This window comes from Barbus barbus, assembly GCF_936440315.1.
Source record: "Barbus barbus genome assembly, chromosome: 18".
Classification (NCBI taxonomy): Eukaryota; Metazoa; Chordata; class Actinopteri; order Cypriniformes; family Cyprinidae; genus Barbus; species Barbus barbus.
The window spans coordinates 2,946,166-2,963,555 of record NC_136746.1 but is presented as its reverse complement, the minus strand read 5'-3'; the positions used below and the strand labels follow the sequence as shown (position 1 = coordinate 2,963,555).

General features: G+C 37.8%; 1 protein-coding gene across 1 annotated transcript; it reads right to left on the bottom strand.

Annotated features, from left to right (window-relative positions):
- Positions 1-3,622: 3,622 nt before the first annotated feature.
- LOC306884477 (interferon gamma receptor 1-like) lies at positions 3,623-15,693 on the bottom strand. The gene is made up of 7 exons (XM_079440370.1): positions 15,520-15,693; positions 6,792-6,909; positions 6,536-6,717; positions 5,757-5,890; positions 5,487-5,658; positions 4,870-4,982; positions 3,623-4,726 (listed from the first exon to the last, which is right to left on the bottom strand). The coding sequence occupies exons 1-7, from the start codon at positions 15,593-15,595 to the stop codon at positions 4,439-4,441; spliced, it is 1,083 nt and encodes a 360-aa protein (XP_079296496.1). The 5' UTR covers positions 15,596-15,693; the 3' UTR covers positions 3,623-4,438.
- Between the last annotated feature and the right edge of the window lie 1,697 nt (positions 15,694-17,390).

The window sequence follows — 17,390 nt, the reverse complement described above, 5'->3', positions numbered from 1 at the left end:
TCCGATCCCGCACTAGCCGACTGAGGGATAGCTTTTTTCCTCAGGCTATCAGGCTGATGAACAGTCAGAACTAATACACCCTACAGCATACTCCCACCTTACGGTATGCCACGCACTGCACTTTAATCCCATACAGATCAAACTGGACTACCAGTACACTACTGCACAAATACAACAATCTTTTTGCTACCACTGGATACCATCCAATGCACATCCATGACATTTGCGTATCCAGTTTATGTATAATCTGCTGCATCTTCGCATATTATTGTGTGTATATATGTGTACATAATGTAGAATGTGTACATACTGTGTATAATGTGTATTGATAACTGTAAGTATGTCTAATAGTACACTGTGTGTACTGAGTATACGTATGTGTATATTACACATTGTCATCTGTATAAGTCTGTAAGTATGTATGGTAATGTCTATATGTAAATTGTTTCTGCACTGTCTGGAGCACGCTCTCAAGAATTTCACTCACCAAGGCACGTGTGCTGTGGTGATGTGACAATAAAAGTGATTTGATTTTTGTTTTGATTCTACGGCCCTGTCCAGCTCTCCTAGAGTAACTGCCTGTCTCCTGGAATTTCCTCCTTGCTCTTGAGACTGAGCTGGGAGACACAGCAAACCTTCTGGCATTGGCACGTATTGATGTGCCATCCTGGAGGAGTTGGATTGCCTCATTGCAACTTCTGTAGGGTCCAGGTATTGCCTCATGCTACCAGTAGTGACACTGACCCTAGCCAAATGCAAAACGAGTGAAAAACAGTCAGAAAAGATGTAGGGAAAAAAAATGTCAATGGCCTCCACCAGTAAAACATTCCTGTTTTGGGGATCATCTCATTGTTGCCCATCTAGTGCACCTGCTGTTAATTTCATTAACACCAAAGCAGCTGAAACTGATTAACAACCCCCTCTGCTACTTAACTGACCAGGGGTGCGTTTCCCAAAAGCAACTATGGTCGCAAGTTACGTTGTTACCAATAGAGTTCAATGGGACTTCCCACCATAGTTAGCTAACGATGCTTTTGGGAAACGCACCCCAGATCAATATCCCAGGAATTTAATTGACTTGATGCTATACTCTGATTATAAAGTGTTTCTTTAATTATTTTTAGCAGATTGGTCTCTCAGCCAATGCAATACAGAACAATGCAATACGAGGAACAACCAGCTATGCTCAGTTCATTGTCTAAAATCACACTGCTGTTTGATATTTGAATGTTTTATTGGAGAAAGTTTAAACAAGTAATGCGTTCTTCACAACTCGTTACACTGTTGAAATTTCATATATATATATATATATATAGTGTATATTAAATGTATTCACCTACAAATAACAGCTTGTCTATAAACTGTTTTGCCAACTGTTGAAAAATTATTTAAGCAGTGACATTTTAATCAACAGTTAACGTAATGAAGCAGCCAATCAATAAATTTATTGTGATCAAAAATGTCTTACAACTTAAAATAGAAAAGCACATGAACATTAAATAGACATTATATACAAAGATCTTTTTTCTTTTTTTTAAATCCATTATAAAAGAAACAAATAGAGCAAAGTGCAGAGACTTGACACACATGCACAAAATCATCAAACTCATCAAACTCAACTGGTAAAATATAGCACCTGCAAGAGCAAGACCATGAGTGCAATTTCCTGGAAATACCCATACTGATCAAATGTATGCATTGAATATATTTAATGTTAATTTTGATACAAGCTTTTGCCAAATGTAAATGAGAATACTTTGTATGATTAGTAAATCATGGGATTGTTATTTTGAGGCCCCAAGCTAATTTTGTAACTGAGGGAGCCTTCTTTACGGTCACCTTTTCTAGTCAGTGTAGTAGACTATCCTATATTCCTCATTCTTGATCAAATTTGATTAAGTGCAAATTTGCTTCATTTGTCAAAGATCATACATTTACTTCTAATACAAGATTAGAAGAATTTGAGCAAAAATAGAACTGTTTAATTAAGTGCATTAAGTAAAAAAGAAAAAAAAGGCACATATTTTCCCCCCTTAACTCAGATCTGGGCATTTTTGTAAACACTAAGTAGTAACATCACGACTATATTATTTTATATATATATATACACTTGTTCATGAGGCATTCAGAGTAATGCTGTTCTTTTTTGTATTTATGTACTCTTAACCTACAATGTTTAACATCTTTTCTGCTGGAGAAATGTACAATTAAAGAAAAGTGTTTGGCAGATATTAAAAGTAGCTTTTAGTAGACAGACGAGTTATCAATGCAAACACTTTACAAATGTAACAAACCACTGCCTAGATGTGTATATAGTGACAATCAAGTGATATATTCAGCTTGGCAAAGTTCTCCAATGTGAAAGTTACAGCAGCTGAAATTCTCATTGGTTAACGGATGCCTACATCAGTGCTTTTCAGTAAAAATGATCATTTTCACATAACTTTTCTAAAGTGGCATAATCACTACAAGAAAAGCCTGTAAAAATACTGCCCACTGTACGGGAAATGCCTGTATTATTATTTAATTAAAATAATGATTTAATTTTTTTTCTATTTAATCTATTTATCCCTTATTTAATTTTTAATAAGGGATTTAATAAAAAGTTAATAAAAATTAAATTTTTCTATAACTTTTTTATTTCTGTGTAGATATCCTTAATATTTCTACCTGCTCTTTTGTTGTTTTTACTTGTTTGTTTCGCTAGATAAGTGATTTTATTTACACATTTTAATACAGGTTAGTGGGAAGCTCCCCATGGCACTGTGAGATCCAGACGTCACTGCCTGCATTGTACACAGCATTGATTGTAAAGGGTGCGATGTAGTTTTGTCACAGTGCACACAACACAAGCCTTTAATGGACCAAAAAATGATATCAATGACTTGGTGTGACCAGGACATCTTTCCACAAGAAATGCAAACACTTTCCAGTGTCATTCTTACACACGCTCAGACAGGGGTGCCGCTATGGATTCTGGGCCCCCTGGACAGCATATTCACTCAGGCCCTCCTGTGAGGGGGCGGGGGGGATGGGTTTGTTGGTGTGGCTAGGGTCTCAAATTAGACGCTCAGGCCCTAGCCCGGCCCGTGTCCGAGAACTTGACAGAATTACCAGCCCGAGTTCGACCCGAGCCTGTCTTTTTTCCCCCTTCTCCCAAATCAGATTAGCTATTAAATTGTTCAGTTGTCTATGTAATGGCAAAGTAATTATATTTTGTTTCGTTTTTTTATTAAGTTAATTTAGAAAAACATTTGGAGCATTTTTTTGTTCGCTAAATAAGTTTTCTTTCTTTCTTAAAGTAACGACCGAGCGGCCAGCGGCAGACCGGCAGGCTGATCATAGCCATGTTTGATCAATTTAGCCTTCTCCCATCATCACGACTTGCCTAAAATAAAATCTATAGATATACAAGCATATAACAATCTAATGTTTAAGCCTTATCTAGGTTTAAACATTAAACCCAGATAAATGTGCGCTATATCCAGTAGTTTGTGAGGAGAGTGGAAGCTAAAGTGCAGGACATGGAGGCACCAGTGCAATCAATTGCATTTTTTTCAATGGAAACAACTTACTGCATAATCTTTGCTCATAAAAGTAAGAGTAATACATCATTCGGAACTGTAAAGGGTCTTTTATTTGTGTGCACTCACAATATCAACAAAACTTTTTATAAAATATATAAAATAATTTTATAAAATAAAACAATGATGCACCGTCTCGTCTTGAACAGGAGCGCTTCACAAAAATGAAACGAAAGTCAGCGAATACACGCCTCACAGACATGATAAATATATCTATAGAAAGCTTTAAATTACTACTTAACATAATAAATCAAATTGAAAACAAAAACTGGTTCATTATAATCCATGAAGATGCACTTCTCTCTAAAGCCGCGTCTAATGAGGAGATGAGAGTCATCTTCATCTTTGCAACACTGCCACAGACACTAATTTATTAGTAAATAATTCAAATATCTCCTTACTATTTGCCCCCAACACATTCATGGTAACACTTTTGCTGGGGCTTTGCAGCAAGCTTCAGCCTATTGCATGCATTTGAACGCAGAACTCTTCAGCTGCGATGATGGCACTCGCTGCTACTGTGGGACTCTAAACACCGTCGAGCCGCTCTTGACAGTCGCGGCACGGTCTCGTGTTGTTTCCACCAGCGCGGCAATGTTTTTCATCACTAATAGATGGATGTCTAAAATATAAAAATAAGGAGAAGCCTAAAACAGGCCCGAGGCCTGACCCGCGTCGGAACTATGACGTGAAAATTGGCCCGAAGCCTGGCCCTAAAGGCGTAAAAAAAAAGGCGGGGCCCGGGCCGAAATGCAGGGCTCTAGCTTTCCCCTCAGTAGAAAATCACCCCCCCCCCATCGTCAGGCCCTTAGAATCGTCCTAACCCCCCCCTTACGGCACCCCTGCGTTCAGACCTAAAGCACCGGTGGTCGAGGGCCGTATCCCTCAGTACTCATCTCCTGCAAGAATTTGGGACTGTCATAGTCAGACGACCTGCCGAAGCCTTCAGAATCTTCAAAATCAATGTCCTCTTCAGAAACCTCAGGGAGATCCACTACGGTGTCGTCAAGTGTTAAGACTGTTTTGCAGTCTTCCTCAGTCGGGGAACTGGCGGGTCCATGTGATGTCACTGGAGAAATGTCTGTCTGCTCAGGTTGGGAAACAAGCTTTGTATGATGAGTGTTACAGGATAAAATATCCCGCTGCATATGGAAAGGAGCAAATGGTTAGTCTTGGCACTGCTAGGAGTCAACAGCATAACATATGAATAACAAAAAACTTCTTAAGGAACAGTTCTAGAATTATGAAGAAAAAACACAAAGTGAAAGGACTGAAAGACACATACTAAATATGGATGTATTTTGGACGGTCTCCTCCAGAGCAGCCACACAAAGCCAATGATAATGAAGAGCACAATGGTCCCTCCGCCTAGCAAAGCTGCAATTATTGCCGTTTTGTCTACAGAAAAGTCAAGAACAATTTAATGAAGTGTCTACTCTAGTACTCACAAATAATAATGATTTTATTAAAGGTAAAGATAAAGTTCAGAAAAAATATTTATGAATTAAAAATGTTTTTAGCAACCGCCTTGGATTGGCTTGTTGCAACAAGTTTGTTACAATGTATTATGGGATTGCATTCTCTTCTCAATACAGAAGATGCTAAAATTTGGCCAAACAATGTATTTTTGGAATCAGTATACTTTTAATCATATTTCAGTAGTATATGTTACATTAAAAAAAATTAACAACAACAATAAATAGATTGCTGTTCTGTTTGGTTCAGCTTGTGGCAAAGAAATGCGTCACTGTTAGGGTCTCGTGGAATTAAAGTGTTTAAGCGACAGCTCCACAGCCCTCTCTGGTGCATGATTTTTTTCACCCCTTTCTCATGTAGTGGACTATACGACACTGAGTGTATAGGGAATAGGAGCATCAATTAAGTAACTGATAATGCTTTTACCGGTCTCAGGCGTCTGCTGAGGGACACACACGTTTCTGTAGGTGTATGAAGGGATACCAGCAATCTTCCCTTCAAGCTTCAGCTCAACACACTGTCCAGCAACGCTTTGGTTCAGGTAGATTTCTGCAATGCACAGTTTCTCCTCCACAAAACACGAGTATAAAACCTTTTGCTGTGGAAGGAGAAAAGAACATTTTAACAATTCAACATCCTAACATGACTAACATTTGAAGAAGGACAATGGGGAGTCTGTGCGACTGCTTTTCCAACCTCCTCATGTGTGATTGCGTACTCGAATTCTTCATTCAGTATGTCTTGCTTATGAAGCATGAAAGGGTGCTGAAAGGACGCCTTAATCACATCTTTGTGGAGAGACGTATTTATAGCTGGGAAGTCCAAAGAGCCTGGAAAAAGCAAACGCTGATATTACATTAAGAAAGTCAAAATAACAAGAAAAAAACTAAAACTAAAAATATTTCTCTCCAGAAGTTATGAGCAATAAAAATATCTTTGTGTTCCTGTAAACTACACCTCATAAGCATGTGTTGTTGTTGCAGTCTCTGTTCCATCCTTGTCCAGTGTCTGCGCTATGTTTCTCCAGACCGATAAAATGTCTTTGTACTCTTTTAAACTAAAGCAGCCGCTATCTTATAAAATAAGCGCTGCTGTTTTGCCATCTCTTCAGTTTCATTTTCTACTGTGAAACAGCGGCTCGGGTCTGCTGATTAGTGCAAAACCAAGTCAATGTGCAATGTGCGCTTAAAGTTACAGAGATCAGGTGATGCAATTCACATCACAAACACTGTATGCAGACCCTCGCGTATGCGTAAAAACTGAAGTATACTTTGGCCGAAAGGCTAATTAAATGTTTGAATTGAGTCTGTACACTAAATAGTTTGGGTTGAATGAACCGCAAATGTTTTATAGGAAGCAAGCCCTAAAATGTCTGCAAAATATTGACAGTGTTTCATCATCAACAGTGCCTTGGAAGCACTGTAATAAACAGTATTACTGTATCCATATGATTTAGTTATATTCAGATAACTTACATTTATATTTATGTGTGTTCACATTAAAATAGTCTTTGCTGTAGGTGAATCTAATGGAGATGTTTTCTGATTTCTCTTGCCCATCATGTGCCGTCACAGACACAAAGTAATCATCCCCCACATCTCTGCTGTAGCTGCTGATATCAAGGTACGTCTGAGAGGTGTCAACTCTTTGGGAAGCACTAGAGATAAATGGGACAGAATGATTAAGTAATGCCACATTTTCTGATTTTTTTTTTTTTGGACACACACATACCTTTCATAAGGTTTGACCATTACGCCAAACTTCATCTGTTCAGTTGGGTTACTGTAGTTCCAATAGAGGATATTCACAAAGTTGTGACAAACAACGCTGACGTTTGTTGGAGAAGGAACTGTAGAGAAAAAACAAGTTTATTAGTCTATTGCATGGGTGTCAAACTCAGTTCCTGGAGGGCCGCAGCCCTGCAGAGTTTCGTTCCAACCCTACTCCAACACATATACTATGCAGTTTTCAATTAAACCTGAAGGACTTGATTAGTTAGATCAGGTGTGTTTAATTAGGGTTGCATCCAAACTCTGCAGGGCTCCGGCCCCTCCAGGAATTGAGTTTGACACCCCTGGTCTATTTAGTACAAACTCAAAGCTCATGAGAACAACGAATCCTTTTAATATTGCTGAACAGCTACTGAAATGTGGAGTTATTCTTAAAACGGATGTCGTCTTCAGAGATGTCACAATCTTGGACTAGATTTTGAGTTTTGCTCAAACACAATCACTGAATTTTGGACACACAGCTGAATCTTATCCAAATATAAATGAATAAAATGAGAGTGGAAAACAAATATAAAATATATTTTTTTTATATTTCAGCAAGGAAAAAATAGTAATTTTCATACTTCCATTTGTATTATTTGATTGGTAATGTATAATCTGATACTAACCTATTTGTGAGTCACAGTACTTAAAAAAACAGACCTTAGATAAATACAAATAAATGCAATTAAAGTGTTTTTAGGATGACCAACCATCATAACAGCATGCTATTTAAGCTCATTCTGAACTGAGGAAGTGGCTGATAGCATGTGCATCAGAGGAAATGCAGGTCTTACTCAATATAAAGACTCAGGGGAAGAAAAACATTCAGACTTGTGGTGGATTAGGGTCTAAAAGTCTGTCTGTCTGTGTGGGTGTGTGTGTGTACTCTGAATCACTACATTCAACATTATCACACATAACAGACAATCATTTCTAAACACTGAATAAGGGATTTGGTTAATCATGTTCATGGAATTTATTGTTGTAAAATATAGACATATATTAGTATGCATTGCTACTTTGGTACATATACAATGCTTTAATATCAATATATTATTATTATTATTAAAATAAATTAGAAAAAAACATTGGTTGAAGGTTTTTACTGTACTGGGTGTCTATGCTGGTTATGATTATGATTACTAATTGGTAAATAAGAAAAACAAAATTAACCTTTTAAATTAAGCCACTGGAGCCATCAGAGCAGACACAAATTATTTTACAGCTTTAATAATGGCCCTTACTGGGAATGTTTAGTTATCGGTGTTAGATTGTAAAATGTTACACCACACAAGCACAAAAAAACAGTGTTGAACATATAAAGCCCATAATGCACTTTCTGCATAGGAACTTTGAGGAAAAATTAGCAATGAAAAAAATTCAAAGACTTGCAATAATGTTTGAGAACATTTATGAGAACAGAAGTGAAATTTAGAAAGCAGAAATCACTTTTTGCTTGAAAAAGGAAGTTTAGTGCTGTTAACAGTGCTTACTAACAGTTCAGTTTTGATGTATAAAGGGAATATATATATATATATATATATATATATATATATATATGGGTAATTGACGTATCAACGTGTCCTATGGTGTGACAAAATGTAATAAATAAATAAATAAAAACTCTATAATTGAAGATAAACCTCTCTCATGCTATTTGTAACTCTAAGAATGAAGATACATTTTTCTCATGTTAAGTTGTTTTTTTCTACATTTTTGCTACCAATGGACACAGTCCAATTTTTATTTGTCAACTAGTCACTATATGTACGAAGGCTTCAAATGCAAAAGCCTGTATGTGCCATCTGAAATGTTCTTCTAAAATGAGCATTTTAATCAGACTCCAATGTTTGGGTTCTGTAATTTTACTTCATGGCAATGAATAGGTTGTTGCCATTAAAGTGAAATAACTGAACATAAATATAGGAGCCTGATAAAAATGCTCATTTTAGAAAAAACATTTCAGATGGCCCTTAAGCCCGAGACACACTGCACGATTTCCGGCTGTCCCAGACTGGCATCGTGAACGAATCTTGGCGATTTCTGTGATCGTGGCTCCTAACCGGTGGTCCTGTATCGTACAGTGAGAAAGGTTCAAAGAACTGCTAAAGTGTGATTCATCTTGCTCTTTTTGTTTATTGCTAGTGCATACTCTTTATTAGAACCCGCTTCGGATGTTATCACTCTATTGAATAGGCGTTATTAGTGGTTATCAGGTCATAGATATGGACCAGAAGGGTCCTGCTGCGCCTGCTGGCTGTTATCATCTATCCACAAGGTTAATCACCGCACACATGTATGAAGGTGAAGTTACCACTGGAGGACCAGCAGAGGCGATCATTTCCCCAACAACTGCACACGGACCAAAGACCAGCGAAATAGCGCATTAAAAGATGGATTTAGATGACTTCAGGACATATACAGGTACCGTCTCGTAAAATACTCCATTGTTTCATGTTTATGAATGAAGTTATTCATTTAAAATTTGCCTATGGTGGGAAAGGAATCGTGTAAAAAGTCCACACATTTACCATATTTTTACCATAGTAACCGTCACTCGACCATGTCATGTGTGGTCAATGCACAGTAACCACAAAATACACCATGCTTCTCCCACCGTAATCATAGTTTTACTGTGGTATTTGTAGTTAAACACTATAACCTCGATATTTACTATGAGTTTACCACAGTAACCGTGGTCCTCCAGTGGTAACTTCACCTTCATACATGTGTGCGGTGATTAACCTTGTGGATAGATGATAACAGCCTTCTCAGCTACCAGCAGGCGCAGCAGGACCCTTCTGGTCCATATTTATGACCTGATATCCACTGATAACGCCTATTCAATAGAGTGATAACATCCGAAGCGGGTGTTATTAGACTGCTGATTTCCTGTATCAACTAGTTCAGACATGCCACTTTCATTCATGTGAGCTGCAGCTGTATCTACCCATCTAGAATTGGGTAATGAAATTTTCTGGATTCCTGTAAGGAAATAAGTAATAATACTGCCTTTGTGTGCTATCAAAATGTCCTACTTCCAATTTCAGAAGTCCTGATTACAAGCTTGTCGCATTCAAGTGCTTTGCTGTTGGACTGAATAGGAATCGTGGAGGATGCCAGGTTTTCTGGGAAAATCTTATTGAAGCCAAAGTTGTAGATATTTAATTTTGAATAAAATGTAGCATCCCATTCATTAACAACTATATAAACATTCACGGGGCTTTCTTTATAGTTAGCTTGTTGACGATTCTATATTTTCAGTCAAATACATGCAGTTTTGCTGTCCATAAAACATTTCAAGAAGTCAGTTGCACTACTATGTGCATGATTTTAACATAAAAAAGGTGATCTTGCTTTTGTGGGGAAAAAGCTTACCTGTCCCAGCAGCAATTGTTTCCCCCTCCACCATGTGTAAAGTTTATGGCCTGCACAGCTATAAAAATGATAGTAGTAGTTTTTTGGGGTCGGCTACTAGCTAGTCAAATGTGTTCATTCATGTTCGATCGATCGGCATACAACACACTTAAGCACCGCGAGAGCGATCCAAAAGCATAAAGAGCCGTCTGCTTTCCAGTCGCTCCCGCAGCACCCCGATATGCCTTGCACCGAATGGCTTTGCGAACCTACATCGGCATCCAAACACGGCGAATCAAACGTGTTAGCGTTTAGCTGCTATTTCAAATATGGCGGTCCAAGTTTCTGTTCGTCTTGTTGGTCACAGTAACCCCGCCCCCAGCCCCTGACACAAGCGGTTCTTCCTTCTAGCCCAGCAATGTTTTGGTGCTACTTACGAACCGCTTTTACTGGTTCGGAGCTGGTGCTTTGGGTGTCGAAAAAACAAAGAACCGGTTCGAAACTAGGCTCTGGCTCCGAACCAGCACTGGAACTGCTTTGGTGGAAAAGGGGTAAAGCAGGCATGCACGGTAGTCCATATGCCCTGCAACTGCACCGTTGTGTTCGGCAGGCAGTTGTGCAATTACAGTGGATCATCTGCAGGAGGCTTTCTGGGGCAGCAGTCTTACTGGTCATAACTGGCAGGAACCGGTTGTTCACCAGTTTCCATCCCCAATCCACTGTGTTCATGTCTTTCTTTCCAATCCAGTGAAAGCCCATTGATCTGCATGATTGTCACAACACTCAAGAATGGACTCTGCAAACGTATCAGTCTTAACACTACTTGTGTCTTTACTTCCATGTGTTATCGTAGTCCCACAGAAAAGCCAATCAGTTTGGCTGTTGAAAGGACCAGTTGCTTCTCTGGTACTTCTTTTTGGTGGCTCAGATTTATTATCTTGTTGGATTTTAATGTCTTTTTTATTTATGTACTTCTGTCAACATTTTGAGTGTACTATTTCACCAGCGGAAATGTGTACGTCGTCGTCTCTTTGTACACTTGCATTGTTGATTCCATCAGCTCCCTTCTGATGAACCTCAACCACATCAGAGCCATCTCTTAAGTTTTTACAGCAAATGGGGCAAGTTTCTTGGTTTACAACAATAGGACTCATGGTCAAAATTGCATTTGGAGTGTACTTTTTTCTCAAGCTAATTCAACAATGTCATCCTCTCTTAACACACTCACACATTGTTGGCCTTTTTCATGTGTTAGAATTCTTGGTGGGGGGGTGGGTGGTTTAAGTAGTCAAGGATGAATTTTGTTTGAGCAAAATGGTATACACTGTGCTGCCAACAACATTTCAATGAGACAAGCAATATCAAATGCCAGTATTCTCTTCCACCATCTTCTGAATTCCTGAAAATTGTGAATTTAGTTTTGTTGGGATAAGTATAATGCCACCTTTATACTCAAAACATCTATAGAGGATGCATTACATATGTATTACCTTATTCCAATTGAAATGAGTGACCATTTTAGAGGGTTCACACACAGGCCTCTGTTCGGGCTAATTCAGAGTTATGTATGATCAAAGTTATACAACTCCAATTTAAGTTACTTTTGGGCGCAATAACTTTTACATTGAATGTCAAGTCTGTGTTTTAGCAAACAAAAGGGTGTGTGTCCAAAAACACTTACTGAGTAGGAGTTACATGACATAGGCTAAATCGTTTACATCTCTGGTTCACCCCAAACAATGATAAAACCTTACAGTAATCTCACAAAATCATGTATTCCATAAGTATGTAATCATGTCAGTGCAATTTAGACAAGTCCAATGGATTCATAGACCAAGAAAACATGGGGTTAGACACCAAGATTACTTGGCTAGGTCAAATAATGAAGGAGTTAGGATATTTTAAGGGCTTCCTGCCCATCTTGGACACCATCTTGAAAATTACACGTTTCTAGTGGTCAAACTTTGGTAAACTTTTAGTATGTTGTTAAGGACACCTAATACTACAAAAAACAACTGAGAAACCTTTTGTTAGAATTTTTTTAGGGTCAGGTGGGTTTTTTTCATATATGCAGCCGCCTATAAAGGATTGCTAAAATCGTGCAGTGTGTTTTGGGCTTTATAGGCTTTTGCATTTGAAGTCTTCATGTATATAACTTTGTTTTCAGTCAGCATCGTTTTCCCTTAGTTAGTCTGTGGACACTCATTAGTTTCAGTTACGTACTGTCAATCATCTCTTTATCACTTCACTTACTCGTGCTTAAGTTCCGCCGTTTCAGTTCTTGGTTATCAGGGCTTGTGTTTACTAGGTGTTGTGGTGCTTACTTCTATGTTGGATTTACCCTGTTTGGATGGTTAAAGACTGCCTATGCCTATACACGCACTGTTGCTTTGTTTGATTATTGAGGTTTAAGGCCACACTGATTTGCAGCTGTAACCACGTGTGATCAGTGACGTATGCACATCCACTCAGATCAGACCTAACTGTGGTTTTCCTGTGATACAAGTGTGAAAATAAAACCAAAGGCTACATACCACCTTCAAGAACCCATACTCTAGTTTAAAAAAACAGCTCAAAACTGGGCCAGAGCATTTCAATGTATTGCTGGCTGAACACAACAAGAATAGAGAAAGAAAACATAAAAGAAAACATAAAGGAATGAAAAGAACAACAGGACGGAAGTGAAAGTGCAAGAGAGAAATGAGAGAAGGTTTAATGCAACACAAAAGAAGAAAAAAACCCCCATAAAACCATATGAACAAGAATCAGAAATCTAGACCCAAACATTCATTCATTATAGAGACACACATATGACACCTGCTAAAGTCAAACCTAATAGATCATGTGATGATCTACCATTAGAGCAAGAGAAATGAAGATCCCGCGAGTAAAACGTCATTGTTAGGTTCTATAATATCTAACAGATCAACAGACACAGAAATACTAAGGCTTTTATTAAATACATATTGGAATAGCCTACATGTCATAGATCTTAAGCATAAAGTTAATGGCATAAAACTACCTGCCTTAATTTATTCCAAAAAAAAAAAAAAAAAACCTTGTATAATGTGTAAACATAAAAACATGCTTTACTGCACATAGGATCAATGCAATGACCAACACTGACGCCACTACCAACAGATGATCAATAACTCTATTTCTCTCTTCCAGACGCTCAAATCATTCAGTGTGGGGGTCACAAAGAAAAAAAAATGTGCATCTCAAATGTTTTATGAGGCAATTCAAATTATGTAAATAATAACAAGAATAATAACAAAATATTAACAGTATATAACAATCCAAGGTAATTTAAGTGTATTGTGAAGTCATTTTGAGCCGTGGTTCTCTCACAGAACTGCACTTCTGTATGTGTGTCCTGTCTGTGCTGATGATCTCATCGGCTAGCCGGCCTTCACTGACCTCTCCCGCCATAATTTGCCATATGCTTTATTTCAGACTCATTCTGTTAACTGGACTGGCCCTACTAGACAAACTCACTCTCATTTCTGCCACCATCTTGTGCCTCAGTCATTAATCATATAGTGAACTTCACCTCAGTATTATTACTTTTTTCTTTACTTATTTGTTTGTTTGTTGTTGTGAAAGCTTTAGGATAATATACAGGTAAAAATTATTAAATAATACCTTAAATGTTTAAAATTTTGGCTGGATTATCAAGAAGCTCTATCAAACTCAGAGTTCAAAATGCAACTGCCTCAGTCAACGCAATTCTCTTATCTCATTTTATCTCCTCTCAAGTTATTTATTGTCTTATCTTTATTCTTTTAGTGCAGTGGTTCTCAAACCTCTCCATGAAGTACTCCCAGCACTGCACATTTGTGACCCTGGACCACAAAACCAGTCATAAGGGTACATTTTTCGAAATTGAGATTTATACAATAGGCTGTCTTCCCTGGGCGCCAGTTCGCTCAGCCCTACAGTGCTGGAATTTAAGCCAATGGTTCCCCTGTTGCTACGCAAAAAAGTTAATATTTTGCCAATCATCGTCGTCGAATTTTATGGTTTGGGGGCTCTGAAAATATCGCCCATAGTACCAAGATTAGAGCAGTGCACCTGCTGCGCGGGACATTTACCTCAGAGGAGTGCGAGTGCAGTATGGCAGCGCCGGCGACGTCGAGTAGCATTAATGTAAATAAAAAAAAGAAAGAATTCTTAATTCAGATATTTTTGTTTAAAAACATTTTTTGTAAATTTTACTGATTTTAAATGGTTAACTTAAGGAATTAATTAGATTAATTACTCAATTCTAATTTGTTAAATGTATTTAATAATATTGCTTGTAATCTGTTGCCACAATTTTGAGTGAATATAGCGTATTCATTTTTATGCTGTCATTCTCTTACTCACTCAGTCTCTCTCTCTCACTCACAGTCACACACCACGTTTCACACACATTTGCCATTAAAATAGTGATCTCAATAGGAATGTAACTGTATGTTTGCTTTGCTTTTTTTGTTTCGAAGTTCTGAGCTGGATTACTGTGTTTCATACTAGTTAAAATAATTTTTCTTCTCATACTTGGTGTTCTTCAAGAATGTTGTCCCACACTTTCTTTGAGAGCCTTCTCTCTTTCTCTAGTATCAACACAGACTGTTATCCATTATCCAATTTGTCTACAGTGAACTTTAAAGATATGTAGTCTACAGCTGGGGATTGATTAACTAGAACTAGATTGTTGTCTAGATGAACTAGATTAACTAGAACTAGATTTCCTATAATAATTTATCGTTATGCGTTTGCACTAATAGCCCCACCTAAAATATTTTTCACCAGCCGCCACTGTGACACACCCTCTCCACTATGAGCTGATGAGTTGAATCAGGTGTGATAGATGAGGGAGACATACAAAATATAGTATGCAAATTACTTGTAAAACTAAATAAAGTATGCTAATCAAAGTATTTTTATATTCACTGGTGATGAATGATTACCATTATTGATTATGGTATTTAGTAAAATAAAGAACACACCACCCATAAACGCTGTATATCATGGTAATTTTTGGTAGGTTACTGTAATATGATGTAAATAAACCCTTGTTTGTCCTGCTAGTAAAGCCTCTTTAACATTTAAATTAACAACAACAACAAAAAGGAGGAACATTTTTGCTACATTACAAATGAAGTCAACAAAACAAATTGTAGATTTAAATTAAAAAACAAACTAGACGATAAAATAGCCTATTCATGTAGCAGCATTATTTATTTTAATATTACGAGAAAGCATCACAAAAGGACAGATAAAAAGATACAGTATAATACACCGATGCGGCACCGTTAGCACGAGAGGTTCAGCAGAATGAAACTCACCAAAACCAAAGACACCTGGAAACAGCAAGGTGTAAAACACACCAAACTGGACAACAGGATCCTTCAACATTGTCATAACTGTTTTGTAAGCCGTCAGATGAGTTTCCTAAAGCCAGACAGCATTTCCCGAGAGCGCTCTGTCTGTGTGCTGTGCTCGTCTCTCAGCACTGGAGCAGATCTGACAGGGTTGCCAAATATTCCGAGGATCCGCCTCACAGCCTGACTGGGGGCGGGGCGTATTTACATTTTCAATAAAAAAGAAAAATGATTAGTAATACTTTTAGCTAAGCCCTCCATATAAACAATAATAAAAAACACATATACAGACACTTGTGCTCCTAATTAAAAATGTAAATTAAATTAAAAATAAAAGCGGAGCACAGTTTAGGACTAAATTTTAAGGTAAATTGTATTATGCCTTAGTTCTAAATATAACCTTATATTTAAATTAAAACAATAAAGTAAATTAGAATAATAAGACAATCAGGAAGAATGAGCTACCAATCAAATAAAATCAGTATCAAGAAAATTCATATATGCACTACAAAGGTGGGACAGAACAGCACAAAAACACTAAACCCGCCAGTAGGTGGCGGCAAGTTTTTTTTTGGCCATATCCACATGCATATTTATTTAAGCGGTATCTCCAACATCAAGGATGCAGAGCACATTAAGGCGTTAAGGAAAGTGTGCCTCTCTCTGATGCTCTGAGAATTTGTGTGTTGTTTTCTGGGCAAAACCCATCAAAGAGGAGTTTTAAAGGACTGCAGGTCATTCCAGATAAATCTTTAACATCAGAAATCAATAAACACACTTAGTTGTGTGTGTGTGTGTGTTTTAGATAGTGTCTATTTGACATTAAATGAATTAGGCCTATATAATTCACTTTGGAATAAAAATGGCAGTGTGTTTCAGAGGAAAAATCCTGACTTTATAATATATATTTTTTTTATTTTCATACATTTACCTATATTTGTTTGTTATGTGCAGGGCATGGATGAAGCCTGCATCAATGAGGCCATTGAAGACACCACTGTTGGGATTTATGTTCTCAAACATCATGCTTCTGATAAACCAGAGGGTGTTGGTGTTGTCCTTGAAGGCATTAAAGGGAGAGTTCACCCCAAAAATGAAAATTCTGTCATTAATTTATGGAGCGAATTTTGTGTATTCTTCAAACAAATCCAGTGTTTTGCAAATAATCTGCTTTGCAAAGAAAAACTCGACTTTCAAACAAACATAAAGTGATTTTGCGTCTTGGCAGATTTTCTCACAAATGCGTGCAGGCAGATTTTCTCACAAATGCGTGCAGGCAGATTTTCTCACAAATGCGTGTTGGCAGATTTTCTCACAAATGCGTGTTGGCAGATTTTCTCACAAATGCGTGCAGGCAGATTTTCTCACAAATGCGTGCAGGCAGATTTTCTCACAAATGCGTGCAGGCAGATTTTCTCACAAATGCGTGCAGGCAGATTTTCTCACAAATGCGTGCAGGCAGATTTTCTCACAAATGCGTGCAGGCAGATTTTCTCACAAATGCGTGCAGGCAGATTTTCTCACAAATGCGTGTTGGCAGATTTTCTCACAAATGCGTGCAGGCAGATTTTCTCACAAATGCGTGCAGGCAGATTTTCTCACAAATGCGTGCAGGCAGATTTTCTCACAAATGCGTGCAGGCAGATTTTCTCACAAATGCGTGCAGGCAGATTTTCTCACAAATGCGTGTTGGCAGATTTTCTCACAAATGCGTGTTGGCAGATTTTCTCACAAATGCGTACAGGCAGATTTTCTCACAAATGCGTGTTGGCAGATTTTCTCACAAATGCGTACAGGCAGATTTTCTCACAAATGCGTGCAGGCAGATTTTCTCA

Bases quoted from the DNA above. Each gene is read 5' to 3' on its own strand.
- LOC306884477 (XM_079440370.1), bottom strand. From the start codon at position 15,595: ATGACAATGTTGAAGGATCCTGTTGTCCAGTTTGGTGTGTTTTACACC. The intron at 5,659-5,756 runs GTTGGAAAAGCA...CTCCTTCCACAG, and splicing joins ACGCAATCACACATGAGGAG to CAAAAGGTTTTATACTCGTG. The intron at 4,727-4,869 runs GTATGTGTCTTT...TTCCATATGCAG, and splicing joins CCAAAATACATCCATATTTA to CGGGATATTTTATCCTGTAA.